The following is a 20,471-nucleotide window of genomic DNA, read 5'->3' on the forward strand; positions in this document are numbered from 1 at the left end:
ATGCTGATTGAGTTCGAATAACAGACTGGAACCTTCAAAAGGAGGGTGTTGCTTGGAATCATTGTCCTTCCTCTGTCAGCCATGGTTACCTGCAAGGAAACACATGCCATCATCATTGCTTTGCACAAAAAGGGCTTAACAGGCCCTGAATCAACCATTTATCAGATCATCAAGAACTTCAAGGAGAGTGATTCAATTGGTGTGAAGAAGGCTTCAAGGCGCCCAAGAATGTCCAGCAAGCGCCAGGACCATCTCCTAAAGTTGATTCAGCTGCGGGATCGGGGCACCACCAGTACAGAGCTTGCTCAGGAATGGCAGCAGGCAGGTGTGAGTGCATCTGCACTCACAGTGAGGCGAAGACTTTTGGAGGATGGCCTGGTGTCAAGAAGGGCAGCAAAGAAGCCACTTCTCTCCATGAAAAGCTACATAGCCGTCTTTGTTTCAAAGATAATTGTGTAGTCTAGAGCGATTTCCTAGGTTAGCTAGCCAGCTATTGTCGTTCTTTTAACTCAACGTAACGTAAACAACACTGCTAGCTAGCCAGCTAGCCCCCGAATAGCAGCACTGTAGAAATTATTACACTCAACGGAACGACTTGATTAGTGTAGTGTCAACAACGCAGCTACTGCCAGCTAGCCTACTTTAGCAGTACTGTATCATTTTAATCATTTTAGTCAATAAGATTCTTGCTACGTAAGCCTAACTTTCTGAACATTCGAGACGTGTAGTCCGCTTGTCATTCCAATTTCCTTGCATTAGCGTAGCCTTTTCTGTAGCCTGTCAACTATGTGTCTGTCTATCCCTGTTCTCTCCTCTCTGCACAGACCATACAAACGCTCCACACCGCGTGGCCGCGACCACCCTAACCTGGTGGTCCCAGCGCGTACGACCCACGTGGAGTTCCAGGTCTCCGGTAGCCTCTGGAACTGCCAATCTGCGGCCAACAAGGCAGAGTTCATCTCAGCCTATGCCTCCCTCCAGTCCCTTGACTTCTTGGCACTGACGGAAACATGGATCACCACAGATAACACTGCTACTCCTACTGCTCTCTCCTCGTCCGCCCACGTGTTCTCGCACACCCCGAGAGCTTCTGGTCAGCGGGGTGGTGGCACCGGGATCCTCATCTCTCCCAAGTGGTCTTTCTCTCTTTCTCCCCTTACCCATCTGTCTATTGCCTCCTTTGAATTCCATGCTGTCACAGTTACCAGCCCTTTCAAGCTTAACATCCTTATCATTTATCGCCCTCCAGGTTCCTCGGAGAGTTCATCAATGAGCTTGATGCCTTGATAAGCTCCTTTCCTGAGGACGGCTCACCTCTCACAGTTCTGGGCGACTTTAACCTCCCCACGTCTACCTTTGACTCATTCCTCTCTGCCTCCTTCTTTCCACTCCTCTCCTCTTTTGACCTCACCCTCTCACCTTCCCCCCTACTCACAAGGCAGGCAATACGCTTGACCTCATCTTTACTAGATGCTGTTCTTCCACTAACCTCATTGCAACTCCCCTCCAAGTCTCCGACCACTACCTTGTATCCTTTTCCCTCTCGCTCTCATCCAACACTTCCCACACTGCCCCTACTCGGATGGTATCGCGCCGTCCCAACCTTCGCTCTCTCTCCCCGCTACTCTCTCCTCTTCCATCCTATCTTCTCTTCCCTCTGCTCAAACTTTCTCCAACCTATCTCCTGATTCTGCCTCCTCAACCCTCCTCTCCTCCCTTACTGCATCCTTTGACTCCCTATGTCCCCTATCCTCCAGGCCGGCTCGGTCCTCCCCTCCCGCTCCGTGGCTCGACGACTCATTGCGAGCTCACAGAACAGGGCTCCGGGCAGCCGAGCGGAAATGGAGGAAAACTCGCCTCCCTGCGGACCTGGCATCCTTTCACTCCCTCCTCTCTACATTTTCCTCCTCTGTCTCTGCTGCTAAAGCCACTTTCTACCATTCTAAGTTCCAAGCATCTGCCTCTAACCCTAGGAAGCTCTTTGCCACCTTCTCCTCCCTCCTCAATCCTCCCCCCTCCCTCCTCCTCTCTGCAGATGACTTCGTCAACCATTTTGAAAAGAAGGTCGATGACATCCGATCCTCGTTTGCTAAGTCAAACGACACCGCTGGTTCTGCTCACACTGCCCTACCCTATGCTCTGACCTCTTTCTCCCTCTCTCTCCAGATGAAATCTCGCGTCTTGTGACGGCCGGCCGCCCAACAACCTGCCCGCTTGACCCTATCCCCTCCTCTCTTCTCCAGACCATTTCCGGAGACCTTCTCCCTTACCTCACCTCGCTCATCAACTCATCCCTGACCGCTGGCTACGTCCCTCCCGTCTTCAAGAGAGCGAGAGTTGCACCCCTTCTGAAAAAACCTACACTCGATCCCTCCGATGTCAACAACTACAGACCAGTATCCCTTCTCTCTTTTCTCTCCAAAACTCTTGAGCGTGCCGTCCTTGGCCAGCTCTACCGCTATCTCTCTCAGAATGACCTTCTTGATCCAAATCAGTCAGGTTTCAAGACTAGTCATTCAACTGAGACTGCTCTTCTCTGTATCACGGAGGCGCTCCGCACTGCTAAAGCTAACTCTCTCTCCTCTGCTCTCATCCTTCTAGACCTATCGGCTGCCTTCGATACTGTGAACCATCAGATCCTCCTCTCCACCCTCTCCGAGTTGGGCATCTCCGGCGCGGCCCACGCTTGATTGCGTCCTACCTGACAGGTCGCTCCTACCAGGTGGCGTGGCGAGAATCTGTCTCCTCACCACGCGCTCTCACCACTGGTGTCCCCCAGGGCTCTGTTCTAGGCCCTCTCTTATTCTCGCTATACACCAAGTCACTTGGCTCTGTCATAACCTCACATGGTCTCTCCTATCATTGCTATGCAGACGACACACAATTAATCTTCTCCTTTCCCCCTTCTGATGACCAGGTGGCGAATCGCATCTCTGCATGTCTGGCAGACATATCAGTGTGGATGACGGATCACCACCTCAAGCTGAACCTCAGCAAGACGGAGCTCCTCTTCCTCCCGGGAAGGACTGCCCGTTCCATGATCTCGCCATCACGGTTGACAACTCCATTGTGTCCTCCTCCCAGAGCGCTAAGAACCTTGGCGTGATCCTGGACAACACCCTGACGTTCTCAACTAACATCAAGGCGGTGTCCCGTTCCTGTAGGTTCATGCTCTACAACATCCGCAGAGTACGACCCTGCCTCACACAGGAAGCGGCGCAGGTCCTAATCCAGGCACTTGTCATCTCCCGTCTTGATTACTGCAACTCGCTGTTGGCTGGGCTCCCTGCCTGTGCCATTAAACCCCTACAACTCATCCAGAACGCCGCAGCCCGTCTGGTGTTCAACCTTCCCAAGTTCTCTCACGTCACCCCGCTCCTCCGCTCTCTCCACTGGCTTCCAGTTGAAGCTCGCATCCGCTACAAGACCATGGTGCTCGCCACGGAGCTGTGAGGGGAACGGCACCTCAGTACCTCCAGGCTCTGATCAGGCCCTACACCCAAACAAGGGCACTGCGTTCATCCACCTCTGGCCTGCTCGCCTCCCTACCACTGAGGAAGTACAGTTCCCGCTCAGCCCAGTCAAAACTGTTCGCTGCTCTGGCCCCCAATGGTGGAACAAACTCCCTCACGACGCCAGGACAGCGGAGTCAATCACCACCTTCCGGAGACACCTGAAACCCCACCTCTTCAAGGAATACCTAGGATAGGGTAAGTAAGGGTAGGTAATCCTTCTCCCCCCCAATCAAGATTTAGATGCAAGTGGCTGTTCCACTGGTTGTCATAAGGTGTATGCACCAATTTGTAAGTCGCTCTGGATAAGAGCGTCTGCTAAATGACTTAAATGTAAATGTAAATGTAAATGTAAAAACATCAGGGACAGACTGATATTCTGCAGAAGGTACAGGGATTGGACTGCTGAGGACTGGGGTAAAGTAATTTTCTCTGATGAATCCCCTTTCTGATTGTTTGGGGCATCCGGAAAAAAGCTTGTCCGGAGAAGACAAGGTGAGCGCTACCATCAGTCCTGTGTCATGCCAACAGTAAAGCATCCTGAGACCATTCATGTGTGGGGTTGCTTTTCAGCCAAGGGAGTGGGCTCACTTACAATTTTACCTAAGAACACAGCCATGAATAAAGAATGGTACCAACACATCCTCCGAGAGCAACTTCTCCCAACCATCCAGGAACAGTTTAGTGACCAACAATGCCTTTTCCAGCATGATGGAGCACCTTGCCATAAGGCAAAAGTGATAACTAAGTGGCTCGGGGAACAAAACATCAATATTTTGGGTCCATGGCCAGGAAACTCCCCAGACCTTAATCCCATTGACAACTTGTGGTCAATCCTCGAGAGGTGGGTGGACAAACAAAAACCCACAAATTCTGACAAACTACAAGCATTGATTATGCAAGAATGGGCTGCCATCAGTCAGGATGTGGCCCAGAAGGTAATTGACAGCATGCCAGGGCAGATTGCAGACGTCTTGAAAAAGAAGGGTCAACACTGCAAATATTGACTCTTTGCATCAACTTCATGTAATTGTCAATAAAAGTCTTTGACACTTATGAAATGCTTGTAATTATACTTCAGTATTCCATAGTAACATCTGACAAAAATGGCTAAAGACACTGAAGCAGCAAACTTTGTGAAAATGTATATTTGTGTCATTCTCAAATCTTTTGGCCTCGACCGTACAACATTTCTAGGTTACCGACTGCAGCTTCAAATAACCTAGGAACAAGTGCCTGTATTCTGTTAATTTGTCTTGTCTTAAACACCATTTAGCTGAACTGTTATTTCTCCCTGAGCCCCTCCCCAGACATCGTGGACATTAAGCCGTGTAACATGGAGGATCTGACGGAGGTGATTACTGCAGCGGAGTTTCATCCTCAGCAGTGCAACACCTTGGCTTACAGCAGCAGTAGAGGGTCAGTACGACTCTGTGACATGAGGAAACAAGCGCTCTGCGACACACACTGCAAGTGTGAGTACTGGGAACAGCCATACACACAGACACACGTATTCAATCACACACACACACACACACACACACACACACACACACACACACACACACACACACACACACACACACACACACACACACACACACACACACACACACACACACGTTTTCAATCACACACACACACACACACACACACACACACACACACACACACACACACACACACACACACACACACACACACACACACACACACACACACACACACACACACACACACACACACACACACACATATTCAATCACACACACACACACACACACACACACACACACACACACACACACACACACACACACACACACACACACACACACACACACACACACACACACACACACACACACACACACACACACACCACTCAAACATGGTACATGGTGTGACAGCTATCTGTGGAGGGGGAAAGAGATTGAGAAAAGAAAGGAGAGAGGGAGGGAAGTCTTCTCTGTCTCTATTGAACCAACCTTTATCCTACTACAGTCAATGGTATGGTTGGGAATGATAACCACAAACATCAACAAGGTTGTCTGTCTGTCTTCTCTCCCAGTCAAGACAATGAAAGGCTCAACGTCTCAAAGCCCCTGTCTGTCTCTGGGAGCGTCAGATAATCTGCATATGCCTCTGAAGGAAATGAATAATGAATACGTTGACATTTAAGCCTGAGGATCGATGGTGTAAGATGCTAAATAAATATATATACTAGAATAATAACATGCCTCCCTATGGAAATACCACTCTGTGTCCCAAATGGCACCCTATCGCCTATATAGTGTATTACTTTTGACCAGGGCCGATAGGGGATAGAGTGTAATTTGGGACGCAGAATTTTGCTCAATAACAGTAGTTATTTCCTGAGCTGTATTAACGTGTTCACCGGTCCACACACACACACACACACACACACACACACACACACACACACACACACACACACACACACACACACACACACACACACACACACCCGCATACACACACACACACACACCCCTTGGGACATTATTATACACCCCACAGCAGGAACAGGACAGAGGGGCATTTCAGGTGGACACTGCCCAATGTCCGACACACACACACACACACACACACACACACACACACACACACACACACACACACACACACACACACACACACACACACACACACACACACACACACACACACACACACACACACACACACACACACACCGCCCTGTGATGAATACTAGGACTCCAGTAAGCGGAGCTCCGTGACATTGATTTGTGTTCTCCCTCCCTCATCCCTTTATCCGCTCGTTTTTCATCCTTCGTTAGACTCCCCACTGACACACAGAGCTGTTCTCCCTGTGTGAACATAGCAAGGAGGCAGGAACACACACACACACACACACACACACACACACACACACACACACACACACACACACACACACACACACACACACACACACACACACACACACACACACACACACACACACACACACACACACAGAGAATTCATTCAATTCATGAACGCTCCCCTGGTTTGATAACAGACTTGTCGATGCATAGCTTGTTATTCCTGTGGTGTAACCATTCCTCCCTCCCTCCCTCCCTCCCTCCCTCCCTCCCTCCCTCCCTCCCTCCCTCCCTCCCTCCCTCCCTCCCTCCCTCCCTCCCTCCCTCCCTCCCTCCCTCAGTCTTTGAGGAGCCAGAGGACCCCTCCACTCGTTCATTTTTCTCAGAGATCATCTCTTCCATCTCAGACATCAAGTTTAGTCATAGCGGGCGCTTCTTGATGACACGGGACTACCTGACGGTCAAGGTGTGGGACCTCAACATGGAGACCAGACCGGTCCAGACATACCAGGTAGTCTACGCTGTGTGTGTACGCTGTGTGTCTACACTGTGTGTGTGTGTATGCTGTGTCTACGCTGTGTCTACGCTGTGTCTACGCTGTGTGTGTACGCTGTGTCTACGCTGTGTGTGTACGCTGTGTGTGTACACTGTGTGTGTGTGTATGCTGTGTCTACGCTGTGTCTACGCTGTGTGTGTACACTGTGTCTACGCTGTGTGTGTACACTGTGTCTACGCTGTGTCTACGCTGTGTGTGTACGCTGTGTGTGTACGCTGTGTCTACGCTGTGTGTGTACGCTGTGTGTGTACACTGTGTGTGTGTGTATGCTGTGTCTACGCTGTGTCTACGCTGTGTGTGTACACTGTGTCTACGCTGTGTGTGTACACTGTGTCTACGCTGTGTGTACACTGTGTCTACGCTGTGTGTCTACGCTGTGTGTGTACGCTGTGTGTCTACACTGTGTGTGTGTACACTGTGTCTACGCTGTGTGTGTACGCTGTGTGTCTACACTGTGTGTGTGTGTATGCTGTGTCTACGCTGTGTCTACGCTGTGTGTGTACGCTGTGTGTCTACACTGTGTGTGTGTGTATGCTGTGTCTACGCTGTGTCTACGCTGTGTGTGTACACTGTGTCTACGCTGTGTGTGTACACTGTGTGTGTGTGTATGCTGTGTCTACGCTGTGTCTACGCTGTGTGTGTACACTGTGTCTACGCTGTGTGTGTACGCTGTGTGTCTACACTGTGTGTGTGTATGCTGTGTCTACGCTGTGTCTACGCTGTGTGTGTACGCTGTGTCTACGCTGTGTGTGTACGCTGTGTGTCTACACTGTGTGTGTGTGTATGCTGTGTCTACGCTGTGTCTACGCTGTGTCTACGCTGTGTGTGTACGCTGTGTGTCTACACTGTGTGTGTGTGTATGCTGTGTCTACGCTGTGTCTACGCTGTGTGTGTACACTGTGTCTACGCTGTGTGTGTACACTGTGTCTACGCTGTGTGTGTACACTGTGTCTACGCTGTGTGTGTGTGTATGCTGTGTCTACGCTGTGTCTACGCTGTGTGTGTGTACGCTGTGTAGCTGGATCTGATCTCCCAGTATGTCTGTCTGTGACCAGATAGTGTAGACCGGGGACCAGCTGTCACTGTGGGTCACTGTGGGGGATTTACTAACAGTCAGTATCAGTCTTACAGATGAATCCAGGTTTCAGTAAGTCTTCCCTGGGATAATTGGTAGGGAAGATTGGGTATGATTGGGTTGAGTGAAGGGGCTGTAGTCTATGTCATTTGATTTATCTAAACTTTTTTTTAACATTGTAGGTCAATTGAGGACACCTTTCTCTCCGGAAGGGTAGTTGCATCGTTCATATCCGTGACATTGTAACAATAGTGATCTTGTTGTTTGTTCCCAGGTCCATGACTACCTGAGGGGTAAGCTGTGTTCTCTGTACGAGAACGACTGCATCTTCGACAAGTTTGAGTGTGTCTGGAACGGGTCAGACAGGTGAGTGTGATCTTATGTGTTTGTGTGTGTCTATGTGTGTGTGTCTGTGTGTAAATCTCCTCTTGTCTCTCTCCAGTGTCATTATGACGGGGTCATATAATAATTTCTTCCGGATGTTTGATCGGAACACCAAGAAAGATGTGACTCTGGAGGCTTCCAGAGAGAACAGCAAACCCCGGGCCATCCTCAAACCACGCAAGGTAATACTGTAACACAGTTACATATTAAATATGTGCCAAAACTATTTTATTTTGGATTGATGGTATGTAAATATACACTGCTCCAAAAAATAAAGGGAACACTAAAATAACACATCCTACATCTGAAAGAATGAAATATTCTTATTAAATACTTTTTTCTTTACATAGTTGAATGTGCTGACAACAAAATCACACAAAAATGATCAATGGAAATCAAATTTATCAACCCATGGAGGTCTGGATTTGGAGTCACACTCAAAATTAAAGTGGAAAACCACACTACAGGCTGAGCCAACGTTGATGTAATGTCCTTAAAACAAGTCAAAATGAGGCTCAGTAGTGTGTGTGGCCTCCACGTGCCTGTATGACCTCCCTACAATGCCTGGGCATGCTCCTGATGAGGTGGCGGATGGTCTCCTGAGGGATCTACTCCCAGACCTGGACTAAAGCATCCGCCAACTCCTGGACAGTCTGTGGTGCAACGTGGCGTTGATGGATGGAGCGAGACATGATGTTCCAGATGTGCTCAATTGGATTCAGGTCTGGGGAACGGGCGGGCCAGTCCATAGCATCAATGCCTTCCTCTTGCAGGAACTGCTGATACACTCCAGCCACATGAGGTCTAGCATTGTCTTGCATTAGGAGGAACCCAGGGCCAACCGCACCAGCATATGGTCTCACAAGGGGTCTGAGGATCTCATCTTTGTACCGAATGGCAGTCACGCTACCTCTGGCGAGCACATGGAGGGCTGTGCGGCCCCCCAAAGAAATGCCACCCCACACCATGACTGACCCACCGCCAAACCGGTCATGCTGGAGGATGTTGCAGGCAGCAGAACGTTCTCCACGGCATCTCCAGACTCTGTCACGTCTGTCACATGTACTCAGTGTGAACCTGCTTTCATCTGTGAAGAGCACAGGGCGCCATTGGCGAATTTGCCAATCTTGGTGTTCTCTGGCAAATGCCAAACATCCTGCACGGTGTTGGGCTGTAAGCACAACCCCCACCTGTGGACGTCGGGCCCTCATACCACCCTCATGGAGTCTGTTTCTGACCAGTTGTGCAGACACATGCACATTTGTGGCCTGCTGGAGGTCATTTTGCAGGGCTCTGGCAGTGCTCCTCCTGCTCTTCCTTGCACAAAGGCGGAGATAGCGGTCCTGCTGCCGGGTTGTTGCCCTCCTACGGCCTCCTCCACGTCTCTTGATGTACTGGCCTGTCTCCTGGTAGCGCCTCCATGCTCTGGACACTACGCTGACAGACACAGCAAACCTTCTTGCCACTGCTCGCATTGATGTGCCATCCTGGATGAGTTTATATCCACTGATGGTATGTTTTAATGGATTTCTGTAAGATTGGCAAATGTCCAATTTCAGAATTATTTGGTTTGTAACTGAAGAGGAGGAAATATTAACAATCAGTGTGTGCAAGGATGTGCTCATGAAGTCTCTCCTCACCTCTCCTCACCTCCCCCTCCTCTTCTGCTCACCTCACCTCTCCTCTCCCCTCTTATCCTTCCCCCTCCTCTCTGCTCTTCTCCTCACCTCTCATCTCCTCATCTCCCCCTCTTCTCCTCACCTCACCTCTCCTCTCCTCTCACTTCCTCTCCCCTTCAATCCTCTTCTCTTCTCTCCCCTCCTCTCCTTCCCCTCCCATCCTCTCCCTCCTCTCCCCTCCCCTCCTTTCCTCACCTCATCCTCCTCTCCTTTCCTCACCTCATCCTCCTCTCCTTTCCCCTCCTCTCCTTCCCCTCCCATCCTCTCCCTCCTCTCCCCTCCCCTCCTTTCCTCACCTCATCCTCCTCTCCTTTCCTCACCTCATCCTCCTCTCCTTTCCTCTCCTCTCCTTCTTTCTAGGTGTGTGTGGGAGGGAAGCGTCGTAAAGACGAGGTGACTGTTGACAGTCTGGACTTCAGTAAGAAAATCCTCCACTCCACCTGGCACCCACAGGAAAACATCATCGCCGTGGCAGCCAGTAACAACCTTTACATCTTCCAGGACAAGGTCACCTAGGGGTCAGCTTACTTCTGACCTCTAACCCCTGACCCCATGCAGGGGAAGAGATGGAGGGAGAGACTGAGAGGATGGAGAGAGCACTGGGGGGGGAGTTACAGAGACAGAAGAGGAGAGGGATGGAGGAGATGTACAGAGACAGAAGAGGAGAGGGATGGAGGAGAGGTAGAGACAGAAGAGGAGAGGGATGGATGAGAGGTAGAGACAGAAGAGGAGAGGGATGGAGGAGATGTACAGAGACAGAAGAGGAGAGGGATGGAGGAGAGGTAGAGACAGAAGAGGAGAGGGATGGATGAGAGGTAGAGACAGAAGAGGAGAGGGATGGAGGAGAGGTACAGAGACAGAAGAGGAGAGGTAGAGACAGAAGAGGAGAGGGATGGGGGAGAGTTACAGAGACAGAAGAGGCGAGGGATGGAGGAGAGGTAGAGACAGAAGAGGAGAGGGATGGAGGAGAGGTAGAGACAGAAGAGGAGAGGGATGGAGGAGAGGTACAGAGACAGAAGAGGAGAGGTAGAGACAGAAGAGGAGAGGGATGGGGGAGAGTTACAGAGACAGAAGAGGCGAGGGATGGAGGAGAGGTAGAGACAGAAGAGGAGAGGGATGGAGGAAAAGAGAAAGAGAGATGGATGTTTATTTACCTCTTCACTAAGGGTTCCTCCTCCTCCTCTCCTCTTGCCTGCCTTGTTGCTGTGAGTCTGATATGGCTGGAGGGAATGCTGGAATTCATGGAATGGGAATTTCCAGAACACACTTGGGAATTCCCGCTCCAAATGTGAGAGTGTTCAGCCTGGATAAAGTTAGGATGAAGACAGATGCTTCTTCTAGGCCTGACTGGAATGAAATGAGTCACTTGCTCTGGCCTGCGCACGTCTCTCCATGGACTTCAGTTAACTGTTTTAGTTTTTAATTTGAGTGACACTTGAAGGAGCGTTGTCATGCAACCAGAGTAAGACTGGACTGGAGTCACAGATCAACTGAGATGAAACTGAGACATAGCAGAACACTCTATCTGACCAGTCGCCATTTTGTTTCCATAACAAGATAAGACAGAAGGCCACATCTGTCCCATCTGGAGGTTTAGACAGGAGAATATGGAGAGAACACAGACCTTTATGAAGGTTACTGACGTATCTCCTGTCCTCTCCAGCCACTAGGCCACATCTGTCCCGTCTGGAGGTTTAGACAGGAGAATATGGAGAGAACACAGACCTTTATGAAGGTTACTGACGTATCTCCTGTCCTCTCCAGCCACTAGGCCACATCTGTCCCATCTGGAGGTTGAGACAGGAGAATATGGAGAGAACACAGACCTTTATGAAGGTTACTGACGTATCTCCTGTCCTCTCCAGCCACTAGGCCACATCTGTCCCGTCTGGAGGTTTAGACAGGAGAATATGGAGAGAACACAGACCTTTATGAAGGTTACTGACGTATCTCCTGTCCTCTCCAGCCACTAGGCCACATCTGTCCCATCTGGAGGTTGAGACAGGAGAATATGGAGAGAACACAGACCTTTATGAAGGTTACTGACGTATCTCCTGTCCTCTCCAGCCACTAGGCCACATCTGTCCCATCTGGAGGTTGAGACAGGAGAATATGGAGAGAACACAGACCTTTATGAAGGTTACTGACGTATCTCCTGTCCTCTCCAGCCACTAGGCCACATCTGTCCCGTCTGGAGGTTGAGACAGGAGAATATGGAGAGAACACAGACCTTTATGAAGGTTACTGGCGTATCTCCTGTCCTCTCTAGCCACTAGGCCACATCTGGCCCGTCTGGAGGTTGAGACAGGAGAATATGGAGAGAACACAGACCTTTATGAAGGTTACTGACGTATCTCCTGTCCTCTCCAGCCACTAGGCCACATCTGTCCCGTCTGGAGGTTTAGACAGGAGAATATGGAGAGAACACAGACCTTTATGAAGGTTACTGACGTGTCTCCTGTCCTCTCCAGCCACTAGGCCACATCTGTCCCGTCTGGAGGTTGAGACAGGAGAATATGGAGAGAACACAGACCTTTATGAAGGTTACTGACGTGTCTCCTGTCCTCTCCAGCCACTAGGCCACATCTGTCCCGTCTGGAGGTTGAGACAGGAGAATATGGAGAGAACACAGACCTTTATGAAGGTTACTGACGTGTCTCCTGTCCTCTCCAGCCACTAGGCCACATCTGTCCCATCTGGAGGTTTAGACAGGAGAATATGGAGAGAACACAGACCTTTATGAAGGTTACTGATGTATCTCCTGTCCTCTCCAGCCACTAGGCCACATCTGTCCCGTCTGGAGGTTTAGACAGGAGAATATGGAGAGAACACAGACCTTTATGAAGGTTACTGACGTATCTCCTGTCCTCTCCAGTCACTAGGCCACATCTGTCCCGTCTGGAGGTTGAGACAGGAGAATATGGAGAGAACACAGACCTTTATGAAGGTTACTGACGTATCTCCTGTCCTCTCCAGCCACTAGGCCACATCTGTCCCGTCTGGAGGTTTAGACAGGAGAATATGGAGAGAACACAGACCTTTATGAAGGTTACTGACGTATCTCCTGTCCTCTCCAGCCACTAGGCCACATCTGTCCCGTCTGGAGGTTTAGACAGGAGAATATGGAGAGAACACAGACCTTTATGAAGGTTACTGACGTATCTCCTGTCCTCTCCAGCCACTAGGCCACATCTGTCCCGTCTGGAGGTTTAGACAGGAGAATATGGAGAGAACACAGACCTTTATGAAGGTTACTGACGTATCTCCTGTCCTCTCCAGCCACTAGGCCACATCTGTCCCGTCTGGAGGTTGAGACAGGAGAATATGGAGAGAACACAGACCTTTATGAAGGTTACTGACGTATCTCCTGTCCTCTCCAGCCACTAGGCCACATCTGTCCCGTCTGGAGGTTGAGACAGGAGAATATGAGGGGAACAGACCTTTATGAAGGTTACTGACGTATCTCCTGTCCTCTCCAGCCACTAGGCCACATCTGTCCCGTCTGGAGGTTTAGACAGGAGAATATGGAGAGAACACAGACCTTTATGAAGGTTACTGACGTATCTCCTGTCCTCTCCAGCCACTAGGCCACATCTGTCCCGTCTGGAGGTTTAGACAGGAGAATATGGAGAGAACACAGACCTTTATGAAGGTTACTGACGTATCTCCTGTCCTCTCCAGCCACTAGGCCACATCTGTCCCATCTGGAGGTTGAGACAGGAGAATATGGAGAGAACACAGACCTTTATGAAGGTTACTGACGTATCTCCTGTCCTCTCCAGCCACTAGGCCACATCTGTCCCGTCTGGAGGTTGAGACAGGAGAATATGGAGAGAACACAGACCTTTATGAAGGTTACTGACGTGTCTCCCGTCCTCTCCAGCCACTAGGCCACATCTGTCCCGTCTGGAGGTTTAGACAGGAGAATATGGAGAGAACACAGACCTTTATGAAGGTTACTGACGTATCTCCTGTCCTCTCCAGCCACTAGGCCACATCTGTCCCGTCTGGAGGTTGAGACAGGAGAATATGGAGAGAACACAGACCTTTATGAAGGTTACTGACGTGTCTCCTGTCCTCTCCAGCCACTAGGCCACATCTGTCCCGTCTGGAGGTTGAGACAGGAGAATATGGAGAGAACACAGACCTTTATGAAGGTTACTGATGTAGCTCCTGTCCTCTCCAGCCACTAGGCCACATCTGTCCCGTCTGGAGGTTTAGACAGGAGGTCACTGGACATGGACATGACTGTAACACAACTAACTGAACCTTAATTATAGCACTGAAACGGGTTTGACTCACAGTATCCTCACTTGCATACTACCAACTGTAAACCTGTGTGCTAAGTGTGGATATTGGGAGTGTGGATGTTTTGGCCTGTTTCTGACATGATAATAACGTGAAGGATGTGATGAGGACTCTGACATTCAGGTGTTTATTTTATGTGATGATGTGTCTTTTTCTTGTCAATGATTCTGTTTTTGAAGCTGTGGTGCCTTTTTTGGTATGTGGGGTTGGTGAGGGAGGAGGAGGAGGATGGGGGGGAGGATGAAGAGGGAGATGAAAACAATGCAAGTGTGAATGTTTTTACTCAGAAATATAGGGGGAAAAAGCTAAGCAAATTTAACTTACCATTGAGAAGTACTTGAATTCATCGAGTTTACTTTATAATTTCATTTTAGCAACTGACTGCACATTTATAATTGCTGTTTTTTTAATGCATATCCCTGTTTTGACCACTCACCATGTAGTCTCACCATGCAGTGGATTAACATAACCAGCTAAACGAGTCCTATTCTAGCTCAGTAAAAGACAGCGGGTTCTGTGTCTCATAACCAGGGCCCAGAGTTTTCCCTATTCAGGTCACACAGTGAGGAACACCTCTGGGCCCTACTCCGAATACATCCATAGGGCCCTACTCCGAATACATCCATAGGGCCCTACTCCGAATACATTCATAGGGCCCTACTCCGAATACATCCATAGGGCCCTACTCCGAATACATCCATAGGGCCCTACTCCGAATACATCCATAGGGCCCTACTCCGAATACATCCATAGGGTCCTACTCCGAATACATCCATAGGGCCCTACTCCGAATACATCCATAGGGTCCTACTCCGAATACATCCATAGGGCCCTACTCCGAATACATCCATAGGGCCCTACTCCGAATACATCCATAGGGCCCTACTCCGAATACATCAATAGGGTCCTACTCCGAATACATCCATAGGGCCCTACTCCGAATACATCCATAGGACCCTACTCCGAATACATCCATAGGACCCTACTCCGAATACATCCATAGGACCCTACTCCGAATACATCCATAGGGCCCTACTCCGAATACATCCATAGGGCCCTACTCTGAATACATCCATAGGACCCTACTCCGAATACATCCATAGGGCCCTACTCCGAATACATCCATAGGGCCCTACTCCGAATACATCCATAGGGCCCTACTCCGAATACATCCATAGGGCCCTACTCCGAATACATCAATAGGGCCCTACTCCGAATACATCCATAGGGCCCTACTCCGAATACATCCATAGGGCCCTACTCCGAATACATCCATAGAACCCTACTCTGAATACATCCATAGGGCCCTACTCTGAATACATCAATAGGGCCCTACTCCGAATACATCCATAGGACCCTACTCTGAATACATCCTTAGGACCCTACTCCGAATACATCCATAGGGCCCTACTCCGAATACATCCATAGGGCCCTACTCCGAATACATCCATAGGACCCTACTCAGAATACATCCATAGGACCCTACTCCGAATACATCCATAGGGCCCTACTCCGAATACATCAATAGGGCCCTACTCTGAATACATCAATAGGACCCTACTCCGAATACATCAATAGGGCCCTACTCCGAATACATCAATAGGGCCCTACTCCGAATACATCAATAGGACCCTACTCCGAATACATCAATAGGACCCTACTCCGAATACATCAATAGGACCCTACTCCGAATACATCAATAGGACCCTACTCCGAATACATCAATAGGATCCTACTCCGAATACATCAATAGGACCCTACTCCGAATACATCAATAGGACCCTACTCCGAATACATCAATAGGACCCTACTCCGAATACATCAATAGGGCCCTACTCCGAATACATCAATAGGACCCTACTCCGAATACATCAATAGGGCCCTACTCCGAATACATCAATAGGACCCTACTCCGAATACATCAATAGGACCCTACTCCGAATACATCAATAGGACCCTACTCCGAATACATCAATAGGACCCTACTCCGAATACATCCATAGGACCCTACTCCGAATACATCCATAGGACCCTACTCCGAATACATCCATAGGGCCCTACTCCGAATACATCAATAGGACCCTACTCCGAATACATCCATAGGACCCTACTCCGAATACATCCATAGGGCCCTACTCTGAATACATCAATAGGACCCTACTCCGAATACATCAATAGGACCCTACTCCGAATACATCAATAGGACCCTACTCCGAATACATCAATAGGACCCTACTCCGAATACATCCATAGGACCCTACTCCGAATACATCCATAGGGCCCTACTCTGAATACATCAATAGGACCCTACTCCGAATACATCAATAGGACCCTACTCCGAATACATCAATAGGACCCTACTCCGAATACATCAATAGGACCCTACTCCGAATACATCAATAGGACCCTACTCCGAATACATCCATAGGACCCTACTCCGAATACATCCATAGGGCCCTACTCCGAATACATCAATAGGACCCTACTCCGAATACATCAATAGGACCCTACTCCGAATACATCAATAGGAGCCTACTCCGAATACATCAATAGGGCCCTACTCCGAATACATCCATAGGACCCTACTCCGAATACATCCATAGGACCCTACTCCGAATACATCCATAGGGCCCTACTCCGAATACATCAATAGGGCCCTACTCCGAATACATCAATAGGACCCTACTCCGAATACATCCATAGGACCCTACTCCGAATACATCAATAGGGCCCTACTCCGAATACATCAATAGGGCCCTACTCCGAATACATCAATAGGACCCTACTCCGAATACATCAATAGGACCGTACTCCGAATACATCAATAGGGCCCTACTCCGAATACATCCATAGGACCCTACTCCGAATACATCCATAGGACCCTACTCCGAATACATCCATAGGGCCCTACTCCGAATACATCAATAGGGCCCTACTCCGAATACATCAATAGGACCCTACTCCGAATACATCCATAGGACCCTACTCCGAATACATCAATAGGGCCCTACTCCGAATACATCCATAGGACCCTACTCCGAATACATCAATAGGACCCTACTCCGAATACATCCATAGGACCCTACTCCGAATACATCCATAGGACCCTACTCCGAATACATCAATAGGGCCCTACTCCGAATACATCCATAGGGCCCTACTCCAAATACATGCATAGGGCCCTACTCCGAATACATCCATAGGACCCTACTCCGAATACATCCATAGGGCCCTACTCCGAATACATCCATAGGGCCCTACTCCGAATACATCCATAGGGCCCTACTCCGAATACATCCATAGGACCCTACTCTGAATACATCCATAGGGCCCTACTCCGAATACATCCATAGGACCCTACTCTGAATACATCCATAGAAGTTCTCCATGGCTGTGTTTCTCTTCTGTTCTTTGGGGTGAAGTTGACCCCAGATGCTGATCTTAGGTCAGTTTTGTGTTTTTAAGGTAAGGTTAGAATTGGGGAAGGGGAAGCTGATCCTAGATATGTGCCTACAGACAACTTCTAGCTGCAGTGTCCAACCAGAGAGGATGGTATCATGACTTCAAGCTTAACAACCGGTGATGAGGGCTCAATGATATCAGTGACTTTTAGCTATTAATGCATCACAAATCACACCCCGTTCCCTTTTTCGGGCACTACTTCTGACCAGGGCTCATAGGGCTCTGGTCAAAAGTAGTGCACTTTATAGGGTATAGGGTGTAATTTGTGAGGTACACTATGATTCCTTTACAAAGTAATGTCTTCTAAACAAATTCAGTTGTGTAACTTGGAAACAGTTTGTATGGCTCAGAATGTCATGAAATGCAAGTAATTTACCATGCAGTCTTCACGCTTTCTGGAATGATTTTTTATAATAAAAGGTTTAGGCACGCGGTTTCTGTCCTTTTTGTAGTTATAATAGATATTTCAGGGAAATGTTTAGGTGCATTTGTTATTGTGTTCTCTGTTCATCGAACTGTTCACACTGGAAGTTCGTGGAAGTGTAACTTTTATAGTCCTCGTTTGAAAAATCAAGAGCGCCCTCATCTGGGGAAAGGCATAAAAATGTCCTGCTGGTCTTCCTCCTGATCTCCTATCCCATAACGTAGATAATAATCATAATGGTTCACATACATTTAGAGTAAGGGCACATATAACTCATTTAGGGGACACAAATCTTTATTTTTAGGCTATTCCCGAAGTATAAATTATTATTCTGAGTCGACCAATTAAGGCATTTTGAAGCAATAATAACTTGTTGCCGGATATTATATAAACCATAACCTTAGACAGAGTAAAGGTCTATACATGTATATTATATAAACCATAACCTTAGACAGAGTAAAGGTCTATACATGTATATTATATAAACCATAACCTTAGACAGAGTAAAGGACATGTATATTATATAAACCATAACCTTAGACAGAGTAAAGGACATGTATATTATATAAACCATAACATTAGACAGAGTAAAGGACATGGATATTATATAAACCATAACCTTAGACAGAGTAAAGGTCTATACATGGATATTATATAAACCATAACCTTAGACAGAGTAAAGGACATGTATATTATATAAACCATAACCTTAGACAGAGTAAAGGACATGGATATTATATAAACCATAACCTTAGACAGAGTAAAGGTCTATACATGGATATTATATAAACCATAACCTTAGACAGAGTAAAGGTCTATACATGTATATTATATAAACCATAACCTTAGACAGAGTAAAGGTCTATACATGTATATTATATAAACCATAACCTTAGACAGAGTAAAGGACATGTATATTATATAAACCATAACCTTAGACAGAGTAAAGGTCTATACATGGATATTATATAAACCATAACCTTAGACAGAGTAAAGGACATGTATATTATATAAACCATAACCTTAGACAGAGTAAAGGACATGTATATTATATAAACCATAACCTTAGACAGAGTAAAGGTCTATACATGGATATTATATAAACCATAACCTCAGACAGAGTAAAGGTCTATACATGGATATTATATAAACCATAACCTTAGACAGAGTAAAGGACATGTATATAATAGAAACCATAACCTTAGACAGAGTAAAGGACATGTATATTATATAAACCATAACCTTAGACAGAGTAAAGGACATGTATATTATATAAACCATAACCTTAGACAGAGTAAAGGACATGTATATAATAGAAACCATAACCTTAGACAGAGTAAAGGACATGTATATTATATAAACCATAACCTTAGACAGAGTAAAGGTCTATACATGTATATTATATAAACCATAACCTTAGACAGAGTAAAGGTCTATACATGTATATTATATAAACCATAACCTTAGACAGAGTAAAGGACATGTATATAATAGAAACCATAACCTTAGACAGAGTAAAGGACATGTATATTATATAAACCATAACCTTAGACAGAGTAAAGGTCTATACATGGATATTATATAAACCATAACCTTAGACAGAGTAAAGGTCTATACATGTATATTATATAAACCATAACCTCAGACAGAGTAAAGGACATGTATATTATATAAACCATAACCTTAGACAGAGTAAAGGTCTATACATGTATATTATATAAACCATAACCTTAGACAGAGTAAAGGACATGGATATTATATAAACCATAACCTTAGACAGAGTAAAGGACATGTATATTATATAAACCATAACCTTAGACAGAGTAAAGGACATGTATATTATATAAACCATAACCTTAGACAGAGTAAAGGACATGGATATTATATAAACCATAACCTTAGAGAGAGTAAAGGACATGGATATTATATAAACCATAACCTCAGACAGAGTAAAGGACATGTATATTATATAAACCATAACCTTAGACAGAGTAAAGGTCTATACATGTATATTATATAAACCATAACCTTAGACAGAGTAAAGGACATGTATATTATATAAACCATAACCTTAGACAGAGTAAAGGACATGGATATTATATAAACCATAACCTTAGACAGAGTAAAGGTCTATACATGTATATTATATAAACCATAACCTTAGACAGAGTAAAGGACATGTATATTATATAAACCATAACCTTAGACAGAGTAAAGGTCTA

General features: G+C 47.1%; 1 protein-coding gene and 1 long non-coding RNA gene across 8 annotated transcripts in view; one reads left to right on the plus strand and one right to left on the minus strand.

Annotated features, from left to right (window-relative positions):
• LOC118377448 (serine/threonine-protein phosphatase 2A 55 kDa regulatory subunit B beta isoform-like) overlaps positions 1-18,251 on the plus strand; it is a 64,019-nt gene extending 45,768 nt beyond the window's left edge. Inside the window, exons 6-11 of one of the 2 annotated variants that reach the window (XM_052487811.1) lie at positions 4,823-4,987; positions 6,703-6,872; positions 8,267-8,358; positions 8,435-8,558; positions 10,416-11,747; positions 14,170-18,251. In XM_052487811.1, coding sequence (XP_052343771.1) covers positions 4,823-4,987; positions 6,703-6,872; positions 8,267-8,358; positions 8,435-8,558; positions 10,416-10,571 — 707 coding nt within the window. In that variant the 3' untranslated portion in view covers positions 10,572-11,747; positions 14,170-18,251. Of the gene's footprint in view, positions 1-4,822; positions 4,988-6,702; positions 6,873-8,266; positions 8,359-8,434; positions 8,559-10,415; positions 11,748-14,169 lie in introns of those variants that run through there. The other variant, XM_052487812.1, reaches the window with a different exon arrangement.
• LOC127913928 (uncharacterized) lies at positions 11,661-14,077 on the minus strand. 6 transcript variants are annotated; one of them, XR_008087307.1, is made up of 6 exons: positions 14,001-14,077; positions 13,496-13,899; positions 13,094-13,396; positions 12,488-12,588; positions 11,882-12,285; positions 11,661-11,780 (listed from the first exon to the last, which is right to left on the minus strand). It is a non-coding gene; the product is annotated as an uncharacterized LOC127913928 (long non-coding RNA). The 6 variants fall into 6 exon arrangements; XR_008087306.1 differs by lacking the exon at positions 12,488-12,588 and adding an exon at positions 12,387-12,487 and having other exon boundaries at positions 11,882-11,982; positions 12,993-13,396; XR_008087309.1 differs by having other exon boundaries at positions 11,776-11,881; positions 11,983-12,285.
• Positions 18,252-20,471: the final 2,220 nt, after the last annotated feature.

The sequence above is a fragment of the Oncorhynchus keta genome, chromosome 30, assembly GCF_023373465.1.
Source record: "Oncorhynchus keta strain PuntledgeMale-10-30-2019 chromosome 30, Oket_V2, whole genome shotgun sequence".
NCBI lineage: Eukaryota > Metazoa > Chordata > Actinopteri > Salmoniformes > Salmonidae > Oncorhynchus > Oncorhynchus keta.